Here is a 22,943-nt window from a genome sequence, read left to right on the forward strand (position 1 = left end):
ACATACATACATACATACATACATACATACATACATACATACATACATACATACATACATACATACATACATACATACATACATACATACATACATACATACATACATACATACATACATACATACATACATACATACATACATACATACATACATACATACATACATACATACATACATGCGTTAATTGTTAAACATCTAGTAGATCATTGACCCATCCCTACAAATTATGAACACCGTTTTATACAATTTATACATACAATAAACATGTAAAATGCTATAAATACATTTTTAGAACGGCTCCAAATCTTCCAAATGAGCCCAAATGGACAACCACATATTTTCTCATTGAGATATCTCGAGGGAAAACTCAATCTCTCTCTCTCTGTCTCTCTCTCTCTCTCTCCCCCTCCCCTCTCAGCAGTTGTCTTCCTTGGCAGGATGTCAGCCTGTTTCTGGCTCTGCTGGGGATCTGAACGGAGGCTTACTAAAGCTCAGCCACATTCTACCACATGTTTACCACCGCTTACCACACAGTGGCACAGAAACGCGCCGACACACCGTACTCGCAGCGCAGAAGGGCCGAGCTGACACCATCGCTTCTCCACTACGGCATCTGATGTCAGACGGCGCTCGAACGAAGGGCTAAGTTTAGAAAAACATAGCAGAGGAAGACAGCAGAAGACACATGATTCCAAGCACATTGTCAGAGAACCCCAGAGTGAAAAGGCCATTCTCTCAAATGTCAAGCTTTGGTAATAGGGGAAGAAACATCAGCCTGGGAGGCAGTGGTGTGATACTAGCTCGTTTTTCCTGTTGGGTTGCACTGTCGTTGTGCCCGGCTCAGCAGAACGGAAGACAATGCAGTTGTAAAGTAATATGTTCGAGAGCTCGGGGTGGACCTGAAGGGCACGGCCAGGTTCTACTGAAACACAGCCTGTAAATGCATCATTAGTGCTCCCCTAAGAGCGCCTCTCAGGTGGAGGAGTACTGTTTGTCTTTGCGCATGTCGGCGATTAAAGGTGAAACAGAATCTCTCACTCGTTTTCTGTCCGTGCTCCAGCAGAGCGAAGGGAGGGGTGCATCGGTTGGCTCGTCTCCCGGCCTTAAATGTTGTAAAAAGGCCTTTAAAAGCTCATCAAAAACAACATCCGCACAATCACACAGGAGCAGGAGCTCGCTTAAAGCGCCGCTCTATTTGTCAAGCTGTTCGCTGAAACATTGTCATTATCTATCGTGTTTAAGGAGCCAACATAAAAACAAATCAAGGTAGACCACGTATGGATTCATCAGCTGGATTTTTCTCAGCTGTGGCCTGACATCCGAGATAGCGCCTGACCTGTCAGGTCACCTGCACCTGGGCTGAACTGAAGTGACCCGTCCTATCTAGACCTGAGGGAGGTGGCGAATCGGCCCGTTCAGCAACTGATGCAGGTGCAAAAGGAAAGTGCTCAGCCAAGTCTCCCACACTCCATTTAATACGTTTTCTAACCTCTGCTCAGCAGTCCGGCCAGTCACTTGTCACAGGGAGAGTGATAATGGAAATAAAAATGGAGGAGAAGAGGCCTGAGAGGAGACAAAAGCTTTTATGGTAATGACATTGAGTTTAAGGAATTCTCATGACAGAAAGAAGGCTAACCACAAGAGAAAGACAAAAACAAAGCTAGAGACAGGAAGGTGCTGGAGGAGGACGAGAAGGAAGTAGCTGGGCAGAGCTCCACCTGCACTTCAGCTCATACTGGCCCTATGGGAAGACCTCCCTCACTCCTTATATAGACAAATCTGCCACTCTCCTTCAGACCCGCTGCTGCCCTGTGGGCCGTGACAGGGTTATTTTCAGAAGACTGCAGAGCCAGAGCCAGAGCTAGCTGCTGTCCAAAGCTGCTGAAAGACAAAGAGGAATTACCATTGTCACAAATGATGGCTAGTTACCTCTGAGGGTCTTTTTGAACATATATGACATACAGGCAAGCATCACCATTACTAGTGCTCAAATTTAGGGTTAGCAGTCTTTCAAAACCTTGAAGTCTATGTATTAAACTTCATGTAACTCTTCCTGCACTGCTATGGACATTAAACTCGAACTGTGTGGCTTTTCGATCACTTAACTTAACAACTGGACTTAATTTTCACATGGCAGGCAATAAAATAGAGGAAAAAATACAGATGTGTGTTGATGGAGGGACCAGAGCCATACATAGAGATGAAAATATAATAGTGACAATTTTAACATGGGCTAGTTAGTGGGGTACCCCCTAGATCACCTACCACCAAATTTTTACTAACAAGTTATGTATGTATATATGAAAAACGCACTTATTAGTTAAACTGTTAACCTTCGATAAAAAAATATATTATATGTAAAAATTATGTGAAAAATACTATTTTGCCTAAATATAATAAAAACATGAGTGTTTCAAAAATGTGTTTCAAATGCAATAAATGTAGGCATCCTAACGTTACAAATGTATAAAATTAAAAATATGTATTCACAATTATTTAAACTTTTCAATACTTTACATTAATAAGCAAATAAATTAAATAAGCATAAATAAAATTAAATGAGCATGCACAAATAAATATCCACATACACCAAAAGATTTATTTAAAAAAACTCGTGTACCAACATACTGTACATCTGCTAACCTCGACTAACATTCTAAGACAAAATGACAAATAATACGAGACACTACTTCTATCCACAGCAAGAATACAATGATGAGAGTACTGCTCCATAAAAACGCCAACTGTGAGAATATGTAGTGCATAATTGTTAACTTTCCACAATAAAGAATGCTTATTAAAGCACAGTATGCCAGGGTGGAGCCAAGGTGCATGTGTGCTGAATCAGCAGATATGGGGGGGAGGCGGGCAAAAGTGCTGATTAGTGGGAAAGCCATATGTTCCATTGACAGATTCCATCACAACAGAGAGCACGGCACCCCTGCGTGAGGGCATGGCCTCCTCTCTATGTGCCACCCCACTACCTGGCACCTTTCACAGAGAGAGAAAGACTAGCCAGAGGATTCTGACAGCACAGGACGGATTGTGTTACCTATAGCTGAAGGGAGGAGGGGGATGAGAGAGAAGACGTGGTGAAAACAAGACAAAGAAAAAGAGAGCTTGAAAAGAAAATAGAGGGTTAACTGAGTACACAGCAAATGAACCACAACACAGCGGAAACGGTGTGAAAACAAACAGCATGTCGGCTGGATTAAACCCGTCAAATGGAACACAGATGCGAACCCAGACACAAAAGCACAATCACCAGCCGCATGTTTCAGTGAGAGGACATCTTACCCCCTCGTCGTCTTGCAGGGTGGCAGAATCATTAACGTGCTAGAGCTTTTCACATACAAAAAGGCACACCAATGAACATGCTGCTAAACTTGCTGCTAAAAGTGAGGACGAGGGCCTGAGTGCAGCTACCAGCAGGACCCTGACACCATCCCAAACCCTCCATTCTCAAATAAGATCACTAATAATAAAAGGGGTGAATCTGTGCCGGTAAACGGAGAGCCAAGGACAGCAGGGTCATCAGCAGGTAGCAAAATCACTGATAAAGGAGGAAAAGTTCATTTTTCAGCATTGTCCTTTGCCGCCCCCCGACCTGAGGTGCTTCTGACAGCGTTTATTAGCCTTGAAAGAAAAATGATGAGAAGGGCAAAAGGGTCGGCCAAAGGAGGGGGATCTGAAATACCTAATTTCACTCTGCTCTTGAGCCCAACTTGGATTTATCTACCAGGACGAGCCAATAAGAGAACTAGACGGTGGGGTGGGGCGACGATGAAGGGAAAAAGAGAGAGACATAGAGAGAAGAAAAGATTAGTCAGGGATTGAGAAGCGTGCATTATTCATGTGCCCATTACTAGAGATGATTTTGCACATCTTAAGAGAGAGATCAGAGTCATAATCTAAAATGGGCCTGTGATGGAGACCTTACGAAGCAAGTATCAGAGGAGCACTAGTCTAGGCCTCTTCTGTCGGAGCACGTCCTATTCTAATGACATTCAGCTCCTTCCCATAAGCCCCTGCCGCCGTGCTGCTTCCTCCCCAAGGGGGAACCGTTAAGGCCTCCGCATCCAAGCGGCAGCAACAGAGTAGGTGATTTTCCTAAAATAAAAATTAACTGGCCAATTTAGTGAAGGGAGGAAAAAAACTCCCAGCCCCCACGCTCAATTATTCCTGGTCTCTCTGCACTTTTCCCCCATTCAGTCCCAGAATAGCACGGCATCCATATTTCAAGGTGGCAAAGCAGTGGAAATGATTACGTCAGAGTCCAGCAGGTCTATTTTCTCAGTTCCCGCTGCCTACGACAAGCCCACAAAGAACTTGGCAGCTGGCTTTGAAAAGCACAACCTTCATCAAGAGACGTGTTCAATAGCTTTGAGGACTTTGATTAGATTTGGGTTGATATGACACTCGATTCGTACTTAGCCCATGGGCTCTCATTATACATTCTGCGTGTAGCGTTTCTGAGCAAACACAATGACGCCTTTCATTTATCCGAATCAACATTTCCTGCTGTAGGTAATGGATAAACCCATAAGAATTCTCAAGTTGACTTCACTGCCCCTGGAAATTATCTATCTAAGAAACATCTGATATGTTGTTACCCTTGGCAATCATATCATAAACAGGAGGGTAAATAACACCCTCTATGGCACAAGGAATTCTCGAACACTGTTCTCTGATAGAGACACAAACAACCTAAAATAACCAAGTTTCCCCTTCCCGCAGTCATCATTATTGGAGCCACTGAAGAGCCGGGAATGTACACCATTATGCACTGACAGCCTTTACGCTTGCTAAAGGAGAGGCAACGCAACGGCACAACAAACACCAATATGTCCTATCTGCTAGACACAGATGTCAAAGACAGAGTGCCACGGAGCAATAAAGAAGCAATATACAAAATCCATCTGTTTGGAAGGTATGCATGCATTAAGCACTTCATCTACACATCCAAAAATAAATGTGATTGTATTTAAGGATGCACAATATATCTGCCCCACATCAGTTATAGGCTTATATTTATTATTTCATTTATCAGTATCCGCTGATATGGAATATTTTATTGTGCATGCTCATTTCCACTATTTTTTTTAAAATTTAGATTATCTTTGCTATCATTAATACTCGAGAATTGCATCTAAATGTGATTGTATTTAAGGATGCACAATATATCTGCCCCACATCAGTTATAGGCTTATATTTATTATTTCATTTATCAGTATCCGCTGATATGGAATATTTTATTGTGCATGCTCATTTCCACTATTTTTTTTTAAATTTAGATTATCTTTGCTATCATTAATACTCGAGAATTGCATCTAGAATTCAATAACACTGGTTAATGCATTTTTTAGCAATTCTCAAAATGAATATATTTTTAGTGTGTTATTCTTTGTTATTGTATGTTATATTCTTGTAAATTGATTATCAAAAATGCAAAAAAAAAAAAAAAAAAAAAAAAAAAAAAAAAAAAAAACTTTTATAATCGGCCATAACATAAAATTAAATAATTAGAAAATGACAATAAAAAATAGAACATAAATTTGAACATAAATATTTAATTTGTATTTAATTATTTGGAATTATTTCTATATAATTTGAATACTGGTGCATCACTAGATATATTTTTATAGAATATAGAATGTGTCATGTTTCCTTAAATGCCGTCACTATTTTACTGAAAAATCTAAAACTATCTAAAAACATAGAAATGTGTGTGCAAGCTGTGGCTGCACCTAAAAAAAAAGCTCTTGGTCTGGAAAGAGGCAACCAAGTACGAAGGTTACTCTGATTCGATCCCTTGCTAATTAGCGCTGCTCGCCACTCATGGTAATGGAATACAGGGGATTCATTGACTGGATGCACTGTGTTTAAGGTCTGCAAATTACCTTGGGCTCCAGTTACCACCGGCTGGCACTGAGGTCGCTGAAGCTCAAGGTTCAGTCCAGCAAAAAGGGACACACGCAGCACAGCACAGCATAAAAGCCAGCGTTCTCACAATCTGGGCCAAACACATAGATCATAATGCAAAAGTGTTGTTTTTCTCCTAGCAAAATATGACAAGCTGTGTTGTTCAACGGTTAACCATGTGTTTATTTGTCATGTTCTTTGTTTGTCTCCATTTTTTCCAGCTAATTAATCTAAAGGGACTACACTTGCTCATGCACTGTGATGAGGAATCGAAATCTCCGCAGAGGTTTGCTGTTTACAACCGTATAAGCTGGACGACCAATGATCACATGCATTAGACTTTAAAATACACATATTCTAACATTTAGTAATAAAAAAAATTATAATTTCCCTAACCTGATGGATGATCTGAGATGAGAGACATCACCAGCTTCAAAGCTAGTGAGCCAAACACCAGGAAGATCATAGGTGGTTCAGGTTGTCTGACCTAGCATCCATCTCATCCTCCTGACATATCCCAGAACCCACATGGAGACATGGCCTGGACAGACCAGACCCACAATGGCCTCATCTGAGCTTTAATCTTCCCTTGGCGACACAGCGATCCCAAGACAGAGAACAGCTCTGCCTATGGCTCCTTTGAAGCACGGAGCTCCATTAGCTTTCATTGCTAACCCAGAAACCCTGTATGAGGCCTTCCCTTTTTGAACAGACACTACACGCAAGAGAAGAGAACAAGATGAAAATAAATAAATAAATGGAGCGCTGAACAAGGAGGTTGTCTCCCCTGTCTGAGAGCTGCTCCATCTCGGAGAACTTCAAGGGCGTGATTTGGGCCTTGATGCGGAGCGTTGTGACGGCTGACAGAGCTGAAAACATACCATTGCTTACTAAAACAACGGCAAAAACAAACGCAAACTGTCTGTGAAGCATCTAATACAGTGCACCTGTGGATGGCTCGCTCGCCTGCCTTCATCTTCTCTCTCAACAGCTGCTGCTGCTGGATCAGGACTATGCATGCTGCTCCTCAACATCGCTGCCAGGATAGCCCTAGCGGAAGCTGTTCGCTGCTTTAAACATCACCTCGGCAATTACAGTCACTGAGAGTGCATAGCGGGGAGCCTAACCTAAGGGAAGCTCAGTTATCACCATTCTAAATTCTACCGGTGTTACTCCGCGGTCGTGCTACTATCACAGACGGATATAGTATGCTAAAGTTTTCCACCTCAGTCAAAAACAGGATTGTATGTTTATTTTAAGTCAAAATTAAATAAAAAAAAAAAGTCTTACATTTCCTTACATCTTTGGTTTAACTCTTCCATTCTCCTGTCATAGATACCACTTTTTACATTTCAATTAATTTAACCAATCAATCTGGATAAAATCAAGTCCAATCCCATATTTTATCTTATTTTATCCCATATTTGCCCACTTTTTTTTTTTTGACCAATACAAATTATTTTCGTTTTAATGTCCATTAACCGATATGCATCAACAATTTAATCATAATTTTATGATTTTTTACAACAAAAAATAAAATGATCATTATAACACAACAAGAACATTGTTGTTACAAAGTATGAGCATTCCAATAATAAAATAATAATTATCATCTTAAAGGGGTCATATGATCCGATTTTAATTTTTCCTTTCTCTCTGGAGTACATAAAGAGCTCTTGGTGCATAAAGAAGATCTGCAAAGTTGCAAAGACTAAAGTCTCAAATCCAAAGAGATATTCTTTATAAAATTTATGAATCAACCACACCTACCTAAAACGTCCCGTTCTAACACGCCCCCACATGTCTATGTCACGATGTGGGAAGATTTGCATAACGTCGCCCAAATGTTCACGCAAAGAAAGAAGGCGTAACGTTTATTCTCGCTGTAGTATTTTTGCTGCCGCCATGTCGTGAAGACACTGTGTGTTTCGTTGTGAAAGCGAAACTACTTTGTTTGGCCTTCCAAAAGAGGACGATATCCGCTTCGTCATGCCTAGAGCTGATCCTTGCTGGTCGCTGAGGAAATAAATCAATTTCGCGCTGTGGATCGCCAGATCGGCTTTCACCGTGGACGTGGAGTCCAGCCCGGGGTCATCACATGTGGTTGCCGCAAGCCCGCCGGATGCTCCATCGTCGAATCCGCCGGCCGCGCCGTTCTCAAGCCCGCCACCGCCGCTCACTCAAGACGGCCTCCACTCCCTCTAGGCCGCTGGCCGCCTCTCATGGAGGACTGTTTCCTGATCCTGGTAGAGTAGACTACAATGCTGGCGTTTCTCACAGACTGTAAGTACGTTTTTTACATTTAAAGAATTTGCCAATGACGATTCAAACACGAGTTATAGAGGAGAAACAATAATGTACAGTATGTGGAAAGTATGTGTTTTTTGAAACTTAAACAGCATAAACACATTTCATAACACCAAATACAGAAAATAATGTTCTTTTTAGCAACATCATATGACCCCTTTAACTGTTGTGTTTATTTATGTCATTATATTTGCACATTATTATTTTGTAATCTAAATGGCTGCAAATGTAATTTCATCAGTTTTGGGCAATGCAGTTCTCAGACAACACATTTAAAAGGTTAATTAATTATCCAAACAATACATTAAATAAGTTACTTTACTTGTGAATATTTATATATATACATACTGTATCCCAAACTTGTTTCTGCCTGAAATAAAATGGGTTGTAAACGCTGACTATGGTACTTTGTCACATCTAATCTTCACAACCAATGTTTTCCAGACATTTTTTCCCATCCACTAAAAATGCATGATGTATTGCATTTTCAGTGTTTCATCAGTTGAATGATTGACAACTGTGTACATAACACTATGACATGGTGAACAGATTATACTGTACTTCTATCTCACAGAGCCTTGTTTTCATTCCCGCCAAATAAAATGTTGTGCCTAGCCCGACAAAGTTCTTTTATTAAATGTCTACACCACACCAGAATCAACATCATAACATCCCCAAAAAGAAGACTTTGGTGTTCACCATTTAAAAGCCTCACACTTTATGTGTTACGGTAGAGGGCAAACCTATCATCGGTTTAGATAGAGCCATGTAAAATCGAGTTCATAACTGCCTGAGAAAGGTGAAACAGGTCACCTGAAGTCTCCTCCCTGCTGAAGCGAACTCAAACATGATCCCCATTTTAATCTCACTAAGACACAGAGAGAGCTGCCAAGCAGGCACAGGCCAGATCAGATGCTAAGCAGGCACAGAGGTGTATTGACGCTTCAATGGCACAGGTCACTCCGTAGTGCCTTGCAGACATTGATTTGAGAAGCAGATGTGCGAGTGAGTGCTACAGGACTAACAGGAATTACTTAGGTAATATACTAGCTGAATTCTGCAGAGCCTCTCCTGCGGCCTTCCATGTAAACATGCAAACAGGAAGGCCAACTAGAAATGAGCACCTACCAATATAATGCGGGCTGACAAAGACATAATTACTACTGTGAAAAGTGGAAAGATTGTCGTGTGTAAGACAGCAACCGTTTTGTATGAGCTAGCCTAAACTTCTGCACTCCCGGCTCTGCCTGCTCTCACCCCATTCACTCCCTCCTGATTTTTAATGTGACTAGAGCAAAGCTCTGTTCAATTAACTCCTATAGTAGACTTCCGGCTTACAGGCATGGAGGAGGTTAACCACAAGCACTACAGCAAAGACAGTCAGTAAGTTCTCTGCAAGCCTCCAGGCGGCTTCATTTCACCTGCTGGTCACAGCACTATACTCATTCTCACACCAACAGTCATCAACCTATAAACCTTCATGAACGTTAAAGTTAGAGGTCATAATGTGTGGCCAGGCGCGTTTACAAGTTTTTAAAAAATCAACATGAAAAAAAGGGCATACTGGGAATTGAATGGATTATGAAAAAGGCTGGATTTATTTAATCAAATATACACAAAAAAACTGTGAAATATTATTGGAATTTAAAATACCTGTTTTCTATTTTTATATATTTTAAATGTTACAACTCCAGTCACATGATCCTTCAGAAACCATTCTAATATGCTGATTTGGTTTTATCATCAAAGTTGAAAACAGTTGTGCTGCTTAATATTTTTGTGGAAACTGATACATTTTCAGGATTCCTGAAAAAAAAAAAAAATTTTCTTTTTGTAACAAAAGTCTTTGCTATCACTTTTGAATTTAATGCATTCTTGCTGGAAAAAAGCAAATATGGTGAATTTTAATTTCATACTAAATTAACATAGCCCTTTGCTTATTCCACAAAATTAATTTATGTTTACACTTCATCTTTCTTGAAGGACAAAGATGCAGTTTATCTATTCAGAGCAGTTAATATTAGGGCTGAACGATTTTGTTAAATAATCTAATTGCGATTTTTTTTTTTTACCAATATTGCGATTGCGATTTAATATGCAATTATTTTTTAAAGCTCTTTATGTTCTGTATTATTCAAAAAAGACAAGCTATAAATCATTGTATAGTATGAACAACACAATATTAGATAGATTAAACATAAATGTTATTTTCTGTAGGCCAGGCCGATATCTTATGATGAAATTAGGTGATGCATGAATTGATATGAATGACATTTTTATTTAACAACTACGATCACAGTATATTGACTGATTTGTTGAACTTCCAACCTTGTAAGCGTGTAATAATTATGACATTATAGCACTGACAAATAAGCCTGGTGTAAACATTAACATGAAAGTCAGTAATAAATCACACAAACTAAAGTAGAAATATAAAAACAAATCTGTTGCTTTAGCACACTACTTTATGTAATTCAAAGTCACTGTAATAAACATATGTAAATATGTGCACTGCACTTTTATCTCTTGCACTGTCTGTGAACTTCAGACCAGTGGTTCTCAAACTTTTTTGGTCGCGCCCCCCTTTAAACCTATAAAAAATCTGGCTCCTCCCCCCCTTTCCCGAATCACTATCTCACCTCAGAGTACCACATAATTTCACTAAACATTATGAAAAATTAATGCGGATTTAATAAAAAAAAAAAACTACAGGGAAAAAAACACCTGCATCACTTGAAACATTGAAAAATAGCATAGAGAGAATAACTGTTATTATTATTATTCTGTTATTTTTTCTGTTATAGTTTCATGCTGTCCACGAAGGCATAGGACACACACAGGCTTTCCTCCTCACCAACAACATTAAACACAGTGTCTACACCGGACGCGAGCGGCAAAATACAGTAGAACCATTATAATCAGTGACGCTGTGTACACTGGATGCGGCACGGCGCGACCATTGGCTGTATAGGGCGCGACACAACAAAACCCGACATTAAACTGATGCCTTGTTCTATTTATGACGCACTGACACAAAGTTAAAATGATTTGCACCGGTCGCTTTGTCGAGCTGTTGAGGCGCGACGCGACAACTGTAGCGTCCGGTATAGACACAGCGAGTGAAGCCGAGAGCAAGATATGCCTCGTCATATTTTCTGCATTTAGCTTTTGAATGACCATCACCTGCCTGAGTCAGTGCGACTTCATCTATCGCTTTTCTCTTCCCTTTCACAAACCCATCCATCTCCCATTCTAAGTTACGTCCTTTGGCTGTTTACGGTTTTATTTCTTTTCTTTTTCTGCTGATGGCCCGCGCTAGAATTGAAGCAGCGCTGCTTAGACCGATGGGTGTGTCATCAAAGTACTGCGAGAGCTATAAGAGAGCGCAGACGTCTCCTTATGCTTTCTCTCGCCGTACTTTGATGTCATACACCGATCGATCTTCAAGTCAAACACACCTCTTTACTCTCGCGTGTTACGTGACCGAGTGTGATCGCAGCTTCTGCGATTGAAAAATCTTGTTTTTTCATATCGCGATATTATCGCAAATGCAATTAATCGTTCAGCCCTAGTTAATATAGTAAATGCTGTTTGAATTCTGGTTGAGAAAACCGAGAAAAAGGCCAATCATACAGGCAGCATCAGCGGACTACTTTAACTGGCTGAAAAAATGACATTTAAGGGAATGTCAATCAAACCTGAAGGTATATTTTGTAGACCGGAAAATGAAGGTAGCTCTATGGGGGAGCTCCGCGATCTTTGGCAGGGGTTTGTCAGAAAGCACGGAAACACTGATTGGGGGAGGAGTCGCATCATCAGACGCATAACACTGACAGACAACTTTACAGTTAGCTGCAACATTCACATAGCAAATCCTGTGACTTGAGGAAATGCAAGGACAGATTAAATAAACAACACTGACAATTACTAAATAAATAATGAGCTGTCACCATACTCTCTCTCTCTCACATTTAGCTGTCGAATGAACAGGTACAATTTGTTCGAGATCCATTTTGTTGGCTTCTTTTGCCATTGAAACTCAAAGAAAGTAATAGGTGAAAGGGAAAGCATAATGTAACTGGTAAACATAGGTTGTAAATCTTCCCCCAGCTGTTTTTGAAGTAGAGCCGCTGTTGTGGAATCACAGGAAATGCTGTCTATTTGTTATTATGCAGAACTAAATGAACTGACAGAGAAAATCAAAAAGCATTCCAACCTAATGATAATGGACTGGCGGAATTCGACAGCCCTACAATCTCTCATTTTACTACTCCACATTAGCATTTTACTTAACGTGAAAAATGCCTGTGCACTGCTGAGGAGAATAAATTTGAAGTGCACCATGGATAACTCACTGATTAGCCACAAACCCAGTCCAAGACAAGGACAAATTAAATAATGACCTGCTTAAAAAATGCTAAATAAAATAATCATAAAAAAGACAGCCTGATTAAAACGGTCTATTCGCTATCCTCTATTTGTAAGTATTAAGTCGAAGGCTGCATTGTAAATCCTTTTATATCCTTTTTTATAGAGGTCAGCTATTGTTTGTCGGGCAATAAAGGCCAAAAAATGCCAACCAAGAGCAATGGCTAAAGTGATGCTCGTGGCTTGGACAAACACACAGTCTTCTCTAGTTTAAGGCTGGAGAGCCTTGCATCCCTCAGGATGTGTGGTTAGACCAAAGAGCCACAGGAAGAGAATTGGGATAGAGTCCTATGGCAAAATCTAGCCTTAACTGGTAGCTGGTTTCTAGCTGTTCCAGACCATCTTGGTAGCTGGTTAACCAGCTTGGACTACCATAGAGACCAACTTCAACTAGCTAATGACCAGCTTGCACACAGCTACTAGTTTAAACTGGATTTTCCAGTAGAGAGCAAGTGCAACCCATTGCAGACCTGGTCTCCACCGCATGCTCTGTAACTACTGGAGACCTGTAATCAAAGTCAGAGGATAGAAAGAGAGAGAGAGCTAGGGATAGAGGGAGAGAGAACAAGTGAGTGAGATTAAAGGTGCGTAGGGGGTACTCCACTTCCACTCTCAGTGATCAGTGGCGGCTACTTTTAGCATGTCTCCTCCTCATTTGTGGCATTGCCCTTGATTCCACTAACAGCATGAGAGAGAGAGAGAGACAGAGACATCAGCCAGAAGCACAGGAGGGAGCCTTCCCCTCAGTCACCTCATCCAAAGGAAGTGAAAAAGAAAAGCTATCAAGCACCCACTAAATGTCAAAAATGAGAGACAGACAATATCTGAGAATCGTCCAAATCAAGGCAGAGTAAACAGGCAAAAATTACTCAGATTCTCACTAGCTCAGTTATTTTCTTTTTTTTTGTCTCCAAGCATTTAAGTAGTAAAGCACAGTAAAAGATCAAGTTAAAATGTTTTTTCAAGTTTTTTCAAGTTAAGTTTCACATAAAAAAACAATAATATATTAATATATTAATAATTTGATCAAAATACAGTTAAAGTAGTAATACTCTGAAATATTATTTTTACAATTTAAATTGGCTGTTTTATATTTTAATATATTTGTAATTTATTCCTGTGATTGCAAAGCTGAATTTTCAGCAGCCATTACTCCAGTCTTCAGTGTCACATGATACTTCAGAAATCATTCTGATATGCTGATTTGATGCTCAAGAAACATTTCTTATTATTATCAATGTTGAAAACAGTATTTTGTAGAAACCATGATCGACTTTTTATCAAGATTCTATAATGAATAGAAAGAAGAACAGAAGAACAGCCTTTATTTGAAATAGAAATCTTTTGAAACACTGTAAATGTAATTACTGTAAATTTTGAACATTTAATGCAGTCTTGCTGAATAAAAGTACTAACTTACATTTAAAAAAATTACTGACCCAACACATTTAGATATTATAATATAATATAATAATAGATGTGTTTGTGTATAAACTTTAGACAATGCAGCCAAAAATTATATAGAAATAAATAAACAAGGGTAAAAAAAGAAATGGAAAAAAAAAAAAAGAAGGAAGAGCCAAGTTCACAGGTCTCTGTATACCCCACATCACTTAGCCATCATCTCTGCTAAACCCTCACACATCCTTACAGCCTCCGGAAAAAAGCACTAGGAGTAGGAACACACTAAGGATGAGGGTTTTACAGCCCTACCTGAAGCCCTAGACACAGATTTCAGGAATCGCTAGAACTTGGCCGAAAAATGGGGGTGAGATGAGAAATTTCACATTTCAAGGGTGAGATAGCAACCAGTGAAAATGGTCTGCCGCCAGTTTAATATCATCGCCTATCAACCATTGCGAGCACATGCTCTGTGGGTCAAAAGTAGTCTAGCCCTTAACCCTGGTGTGGAGGGAGTGAACAGCTTTCAGAGGGTGACAGTGGCAGTAAAGATTGGTTGTGGACAAAAGGATACATTAGGGACAGTATTGCTTCACAACAAGGGCCTTCTTAAAATAGACTGCTGAGCCAAGAAGGACAGGCTCAGGCTCTTCGAGGGCTGAAGATTCCATGTTTAACGCAATTTTTATAATCCGAGTCGGTGATTAATACCAAAAACTTGATCATTTTACATCGTTTTTATCTCTTTTCAAGCATTTGCATCAGTTACACGGTTATGTTGAAATTCATGCATCAAAGAATTGTGAGGACATTTATTGCACACATAAAAAACACAGTGGAACAAATATAATCGCCCATGAGAAATAAGCTACTTCCCTAGCCAAAAAATAAAGAAAAATTAAAGAAAAAATATTTTTCATTGATATCTTAAAATGTGTCCTGTAATAAAAGTAGTTTCCTCTGTTTTGGCGCCACATAAATGGCGGAGTGACTAAGACCCTGTCAGCCTCCATTTATAAATACAACAGGAAAATACACCACCTTTATTTAGTTTATCACTCCCCTGTAATCTCTTGCAACTGTCCCTCGACTGCCAGTAACCCTGTCTGCAACAGAACCACAGGTGGGCCAAATTAATGGCAAGATCATTTATAAAGCAGTGGTCTTTCCATGTTAATTACTTTTGTATCATTTCTCAACTCCCGTATTCATAAGCCTGGCTCTTTTGATAGACACGGCAGTATTAAAAGCCCAGTATGTAATACTATGAGCCGCACAGCAGCGTATATAATGAGCCATAAATCAAGTATCATTTACTGTCTATCGTGGGCAATTAATCTTTGCTGTGTTACTCAACGGTGCAACTCTGAGGACAGCTGCCTCTCTGAGCTATGCGCTCATAAACACAACATCAACCGTTCAATATATTTTATGGTTATGGATGCACACCGTCAACTCGACTCAAACCTCGTAAAAGGTGCCAATCATAAGTTCAAGTGTCGGTGTCTACTTTTCCCTTTCTTTTTTTTATCTGCTGATCTTCCCCAAGTAAACTTCCCCTTTATGTCCTGTCCTCGGAGAGAGGCTGTGATCTCTGGCTTCACACTCTGATGAATGGTAAAAGCATGTTCAAATAAAAGCTTGTGTGAGGGAAGGGACGGGGACTTTGAGAGTGGTTTTCACGGCAGGCGGCTAAGAGCTGGGATTTGGGAAGACGTGCGGCATGTGCTGCGGAACGGCATGAGAACTGGAGCTGTAAAAGCACAAAAAAAGATAGATGCAGGGATGAAATGTATATTCCTGTTTGATAAAACTGTAGAAAAATGCACAAGCGTTCGTTTAGAGACGTGGTTTTGCGGTAGCTTTATTGTTGCTAAAAAAAAATGTAAACTCTCGAATGCTTTCGGGCCAAATTGCAGAATATGCATTCACTCTGAAACTGTACATTCATTGTAGCTTTTCAAGGTTTGATCAAACACAAAGCAATAGATGCTGGAGGAGACGAGAGTTCCTAAACTTTCAGGTTCAGTCAGGAGCTCTCTGTAGGGTGTCTACTTCAATAGAACAAGCACAACTCAACTTGGTTGTTTACCAATTTAGGCCTGAATCAGGATAGCAAGCTGTCATTTGTTTGCTCGGTTCAAAATGGAAGAATTGGAACTGGAATTTGGGCTCTAAAGAGCTTTTAAACTACATCCACCCCAGCAGCACGTACAGTAAACCACATTTCTGCTCAAACTCCAACACTGGATTACATGCATCTCTCAAAGCAAAATATACAAGAGTAATTTTGTTAAGTTTCCAGAATAAGAAGTGCCTGGGTGGTATGACTGAATATAACGAGGGATTCTGCTGTACCATTTTTTTTACTGCATTATATCTGTGATGCAACTTTTAAAAATCTGACAAGCAAACTGAGCATTTCCATTATAGATTCATTGTTTATTATTGCTTCTCAGCGTTTTGGCTAAGATCAAGTGTAGATTCATTGTTTATAATGGGAGCAATTTAGTTTTGACACACTGCATTTAGAAACACACTCCGTTTTACTTTGTTCATCTCAATTTTCAGCATTAAAACAGAATTCAACAGTATGGCTTCAAACATGGAATCAAGTCATATTTAATATATTTTCAACTCAGTGCTTATCTTTTGATTGCATCCATCAAGTTCCAATAAATAAAATGAAGTCACTAGATTATAGAAAAATAGATAATACAAGACTATATATAGTCTATATAAATATTCACAGCTTGAGTTTCTACCAAAAATGATCATATCATGATGTGATATAAGATTTTGGCCATGCTGTCCACTTCTAAGTGAGTAATAAAGGACAGCAGGCTGTATTTGGCCTGGCCATGTCTACATTTGGAGGACGCATCAAACGGCCCTGACTCCCCAAGGTCGAATCAAGAACATTGAAACCTCGACCGAGGCAGCTGTGGAAACAATGGCTGCACTGCTGTCGCCAATCAACAAACAAGTACTCCCCGAGCGGCCCATCTCCCCTACTGCTCACAGCCATTAAGAGAGGGCCAGCAGGCCCAAATCTACTGCAGGGCAGAGGGGCCACAGCTGTGGGGAACATTGGCACAGCAGGGATCTCTAAGAACGGAGAGAGGAGCACGGATGAAGACACAAATCGGTGCACTGTGATGATAATACTGCAAAATCATCCTACAAGCATGAATATGGAAGTTTTAGATGGGTATTCTTACATCCTGACCTGTGCCACCAATAAAAAACGATGATGTATCCGACTATGACATTATCTGCCCCAAATTAAATGAACGGCAGTCTTTGTTTTTGCAGTCGTACACAGTCTTTGTTTACAATAAATAGTAGATTTGAAAACAAATTTTAATACCCAAAACAATTTAAGTTTGCATTTTTAGATCAACAGAAATTGGCTCTGATGTAAAGTTATTAAAATAAATCAAATCGTTCAAATTCATTAAAACTAAAAAATATATATTTTTATAAAGAACATTTAAAAAAAGTTGTGCACGGTTTTGAGAATGCATTTTAATAACCAAAGGAATTTAATCCTGCATCTTTAGCCAGTTGGTTTTAAAGTCCCCTGTAGTGAAAATCAAGTTTGTAATGTTTATTTGTCTATGAGGTGTTTTTAATATGTTTTTAGACAAACCATGTGCCAATCTATTAATCAACACCCTTGCTGAGTATTTTCTCCTTAAAACTGTAGTTTTCCAATGGCAGTCCAAGAAATGCAGTTTGAAACAGACCTCGGTTTGCTACGTCACAATCCAATAACCAATCACGTCAAGGGATCGATTCCTATCACTAGCATGCAAAATATACCAATACCAGCACAAAACCAAAAATAAATCAAGAGCAAAAAACCCATGAAGCTGTGGTTTAATGTGAATTTAGAACTGCTAACTTGCATTATAACCCATGGCAACAGTGTAAAAGTAGCCCGGAGTCAGACGCACCTCTCCCGCAGCTGCGTCTGCACTTCACACGCGTATGATCATGGGCGCGAATTAACAATCACAAACGGCTGCATTTGAGTCTTCAAGGCATTTTAGGACACAACAACGTCACTTAAGTAACTTTAACGAATGTTACAGTATTCACTGTAGCTGTCCGCTAGTAAAAACATAGTTTTATCAGTCATTATCCATGTATGCCATTGTTTTGCGGTTACTACAGTTCAGTGGATCAGGAGGCGCTGGCTGGTGGGAGTGAGTGGAGGCGGGACTAATTTGCATATTCATAGATCCAGGTATAGTAAATGAGGCAAGGGTGTAGAGTTACATTCAAGCTATTTTAAGGCATGAGAAAATTATTTTCACAAGAAAAAAAAATGTTGATGTCATTTTGATGATCAAAGATAAGTTTTAAGGGATACAATATTTGACTACAGGGGGACTCTAAAGTTACTTTAATATGCAAGAGATTAAATAATTTGATTAAAAAAATACAAATTGGAAGAAGTTGAAGTAGACTAGCAGAAAAAAACCTGATCAAATTAATTAAAGTATTAAAATTTTTACTTAGTAGTATGCACCAAATTTCCATTGCACGAAAAGCATTTTGCAAAACTTACTGCTTTCGCTGCATCAATGAACTCATTGAACTGGCCAATACTGACCATTAAAGAAAGCACAATCCCAGCTCTTCACGCTTCCATATAACCATTTACTCTGTCTATTGTTACCAAATATGTCGAACCCTGAAGGTAAAAACCCATTTGTTATAATTATTCACCTATGACACTGATCAGAGCGCCCCAGGCTATTGGCATCAGCTGCCCTCGACTCAACGGCGAAGCCGCGGTTAAGCGTGTGCTAGAAGAATGGATGGATGGATAACTGCTCTCAAGCAGACATTTACATCCGAGCTGTATGGTCAGTGGGAACATATATTCTCCTGCACTAGCCCACTCTTCCTCAAACATTCATCCTCATAACTTTCCCATTACACACAATGCACTGACCATCCACCGAGGACTTCCCGGTATGGGTGTCATATCTCAGCATTACTAGGAGCTAAAACGGCTCTTATGATTGTTTTAGAATGATGATGCGATTCCTTTAATGAAGTTATTATTTAAGAAACCACTCTGACTTGAGCCAAGTGTATATTCACCATTCCTTCTCACATTTAACACTATTAAGCGTATTCTCTGCATTCAGACTTAGTGATTTCAGATCTTGGCTGATATTTTCGGGATCCAGCATTGATTGTTAACTGACTTGATGTGGCACTTATTTGCTCCAAGGGTCTTCCCATTAGGTGAGTATACCCTCAGTCGAACACCGTAACATAGCAACCACGGTCACATGGCCCATGCGCACTGCAAGGAGTTGATATTGTACACCTCCAGGCCCAGAGAATTGGCAAAGAAGTGAGCGGACCCCTCTATCACCTTCAGTTCTCATCCTATATTACATTATTAACTGCTTTTTCGTTTCAGCATTCAGGCTTATGAATGTAGGTGTGTCTCTACCGACAGGCAAAAGGGGAAAAAAATTGTTCTGGCAATTGAGAACTCAGGCAAAAACAGCCTGTGTTATATACAATTCATGTGTTGACATACTTCTATTGAAACAAAAAGCTGGGGTGGGACATATCAAAGCACTTGTCCTTCATCATTTAAACATCCAATAGCCCTTAGTTTAAAATGCAGCATGACAAAATTGATGCTTGCTATTGTACTGGAAAAAAAATTAAATGCACATCTGCATAAATAAATAAATCCATAAATACATGAATGGTAAATTTAGAGGAAATGAGCATGCACAATTAAACATCCAAACATCCATCGACTGATAAAAAAAAAAAAATCTCTAATCAAAACATTGCACATCCCTTATATGTACACACACACATATTTCCAGTATGAAAAAAATTAAATGCACATCTGCATAAATAAATAAATCCATAAATACATGAATGGTAAATTTAGAGGAAATGAGCATGCACAATTAAACATCCAAACATCCATCGACTGATAAAAAAAAAAAAAATCTCTAATCAAAACATTGCACATCCCTTATATGTACACACACACATATTTCCAGTATATGGAAGATAACAGGCACACAAGCCACAAAACACTGTATTTGATTTAATTTTGAATAAGTTTGGCAGCAGAAGGTTTGTATGAGGTACAGAGCTGTCAGAAACAAGTCTGATTTAATAAACCATTTATTGTTAAGATGGTCTGACAGCAGGTCATCACAAGGCAAAACAGAGTCAAGAATCTCTGAGACCCAAGGATTGCAGGGTCAGCTACTGTAACACCCTGTGAAACATATAAGAGATTTCCACTGGACTCTCACGGCTGCTTGTGATTGATCATTAAAATTTGATGTAGAGATGAGCAAGCCTGTATGTTCAGAGGCTCCATTTCATTCATAATTGATTGCCAATTATTCTGCCGATTACCAACAAGCCGCACGTTTCACTCTGAACTCATCTAACTGAGGAGGTTAAAGACCCGAAGCCTAGAACATGAGCTCCAGATACAATACGTCAAAAGGAACCGCCACCCAAGAGCTGCCTTCATATTCAGCGAGACGCAACCTTTAACCAACTGAGGCCTATGGGTAATTAATGTGCTGTTCATTTTACTAATAACTAGCTTAATTATTCATCACAGACACTAGCCACAGATAAATGATTGTGATTTATTGTATCGCTGCATCAGGATCTTTGAGTAATTAGTGCTGCTGGAAAGCACAACACTTGGCCTTGTGTGCCACCGCACTAAATTTTAGCTGTGATGTCCATAGTATTAATAACAAATATGCCCCTCAAAAGTTTCTACATTTTCATTCACATTGCATACATTTTAATCTATAATTCATAAAATTGGTCATTTTTAGCGCTCAAGTATAATGCTTATATTTGAATAATTTTATTATACAGCTATACACTGTAATTTAATGTTTAAATCGAAATATTAAATCAGTGAAGAAAAAAATGCTGAATTAATTTATGCCTAATTTATCAATTAATGCCTTCCCATATTTGCCTAGAACACAAATGCTAATCGACGTGTGACAACAACGGTAATACCGGTATGACCGTGGGGGTGGGGGCGTTCCCTCTTTTCCTTGCTTTCCTTCGCTTTCCTTCACTTTTAAATAGCTTGTAAAAGCTGCGTGCGCATTTTACTTTCACTTTCAAATAGCGGCAATTCGGCGTAAAGCAATTGTTCGTTTTTAGTTCGTTTGAATTTCGAATTAGCTGCAGTTCGGCGTCAATTGCTTGAATGCAACAACAAAATACAACGTCAAACTCACTTTAGCCTATATATAAAACATAGAACTTTTATTAAAAAAAAACATAAAAATACACCATGCTATAGGGCAGGCTATGCCTAATATAAAATAACAAATAACTCACATAAAGTTTAAATAGGTAAACAAAACTGGAAATAGGCTAAGTAAACATGTATAATATATAACCAAATAAATAAGAAACGTAGAACGTTTATTAGCAAAACGAGTAAGAAAGCTTGGAGGCACGGCATACACCTTGACGTAAAAAATAAATAAATAAATGACAGTTTAAATAAAGTAAAAATCAGCAAACAATGTGGAACCAATTAAATAAGAAACAAATGTTTTTTAAAAAATCACCAAAATCACCTTAGATAAACGGCAAAAGTCAACAGGCTTTTCAAAATCCCAAATATTGCCAAACAGGCGCTTCTGCATCTCGTTTCGAAACTAAATCATCCGCGATCGTCTTGTCTGTCTCACCTCACTCTTCTTGTCAGTCAGCTCGACTCACTCTCCTCACTGGATAAATTAAATCTGATCTGTGATGCGACTGTCGTTCGGCACGCTGCATTGAGCAGCCGCGTTCATTTTATAATTGTAGTGTCTGTTCTTTTACTGAACTAAATGATTTCTATTAATTACTATAAAAAAATCAAATGATGGTGGGGGTCGGTGCCGCGGTGGGCAAGTGAAATAACCGGTGTTGCGGCTTAACACCGGTATCACCGTCAGCACAGTCTATCGCGGCAAGCCTAATGTGTTGTTGTATTTTGAAGCATGAGAGAAAGCGAGAGAGAGAGAGAGAGAGAGAGAAACCTATCAATATCTTAGAGCTAGCAGTCTCAGAACAGTACACATCAGCCAGGACAGGGCCAAAAATAAAAGCCTGCACCATTTGCAACTCCAACAGGGAGACACTCCTAATGGGCCTCCGTAAGTTCACCAGAGGAGAGGGCCTGCAGGAGATTTATTTTAAAAACCGAGAGGAAAATGATGACAGTTGGGCTGAGAATTCCAAATAAAAAATCTGCTGCTGAATAAGGGATTGTTTGAGCTCTGCTAGTTTCAAATAAAATAGTTAATGTCATATTCGAAGCCATGTGGGGCAAAAATCTCAGTGTTCAAAAACATCACAGCCATAAAGGTACGACATCACTCTTCCACTCGAAAATTCAATTGTCATCAGGGACAGTATTAATTGTAAATATAAAGTTATTTATAATAAATGCACTACCATTCAAAAGTTTGTGGTCAGTAAGTTGTTTGTTTTTTTAGCATCCTTGCTAAAAAAAAGTTAAGACTTTTATAATGTTACAAAAGATTTTTATTTCAAACAAATGCTGTTCTTTTTAACTTTATTTAAAGAATCCTGAAAAAATTCATCAGTTTTCAATAAACTATTTTCAACATTGATGATAAATGTTTCTTGAGCACTGAATCAGTGTATTATGATTTCTGAAGGATCATGTGACTCTGAAGACTGGAGAAATAACCGCTGAAAATTCAGCTTTGCCATTACAGAAATAAATTAAAATATAGCTGCAAGCAGTGACACGGGGCCAAGCCCCGAATGGGCAGCAAATGTAATGCAGAGCCAGAAGCGCAAAAACAGCATAAAGA

General features: G+C 39.2%; 1 protein-coding gene across 3 annotated transcripts in view; it reads right to left on the reverse strand.

The window, feature by feature from the left end:
* LOC107592931 (RNA-binding protein Musashi homolog 2-like) overlaps positions 1–22,943 on the reverse strand; it is a 138,938-nt gene that overhangs the window by 71,299 nt on the left and 44,696 nt on the right. Inside the window, exon 6 of one of the 3 annotated variants that reach the window (XM_016282520.1) lies at positions 1,688–1,884. The exons of 1 other annotated variant lie outside the window; for it this stretch is intronic. In XM_016282520.1, coding sequence (XP_016138006.1) covers positions 1,837–1,884 — 48 coding nt within the window. In that variant the 3' untranslated portion in view covers positions 1,688–1,836. Of the gene's footprint in view, positions 1–1,687; positions 1,885–14,868; positions 15,815–22,943 lie in introns of those variants that run through there. One more of the 3 variants, XM_016282518.1, reaches the window with a different exon arrangement.

Source organism: Sinocyclocheilus grahami, unplaced genomic scaffold, assembly GCF_001515645.1.
Source record: "Sinocyclocheilus grahami isolate Dianchi unplaced genomic scaffold, SAMN03320097.WGS_v1.1 scaffold161.1, whole genome shotgun sequence".
Lineage (NCBI taxonomy): Eukaryota > Metazoa > Chordata > Actinopteri > Cypriniformes > Cyprinidae > Sinocyclocheilus > Sinocyclocheilus grahami.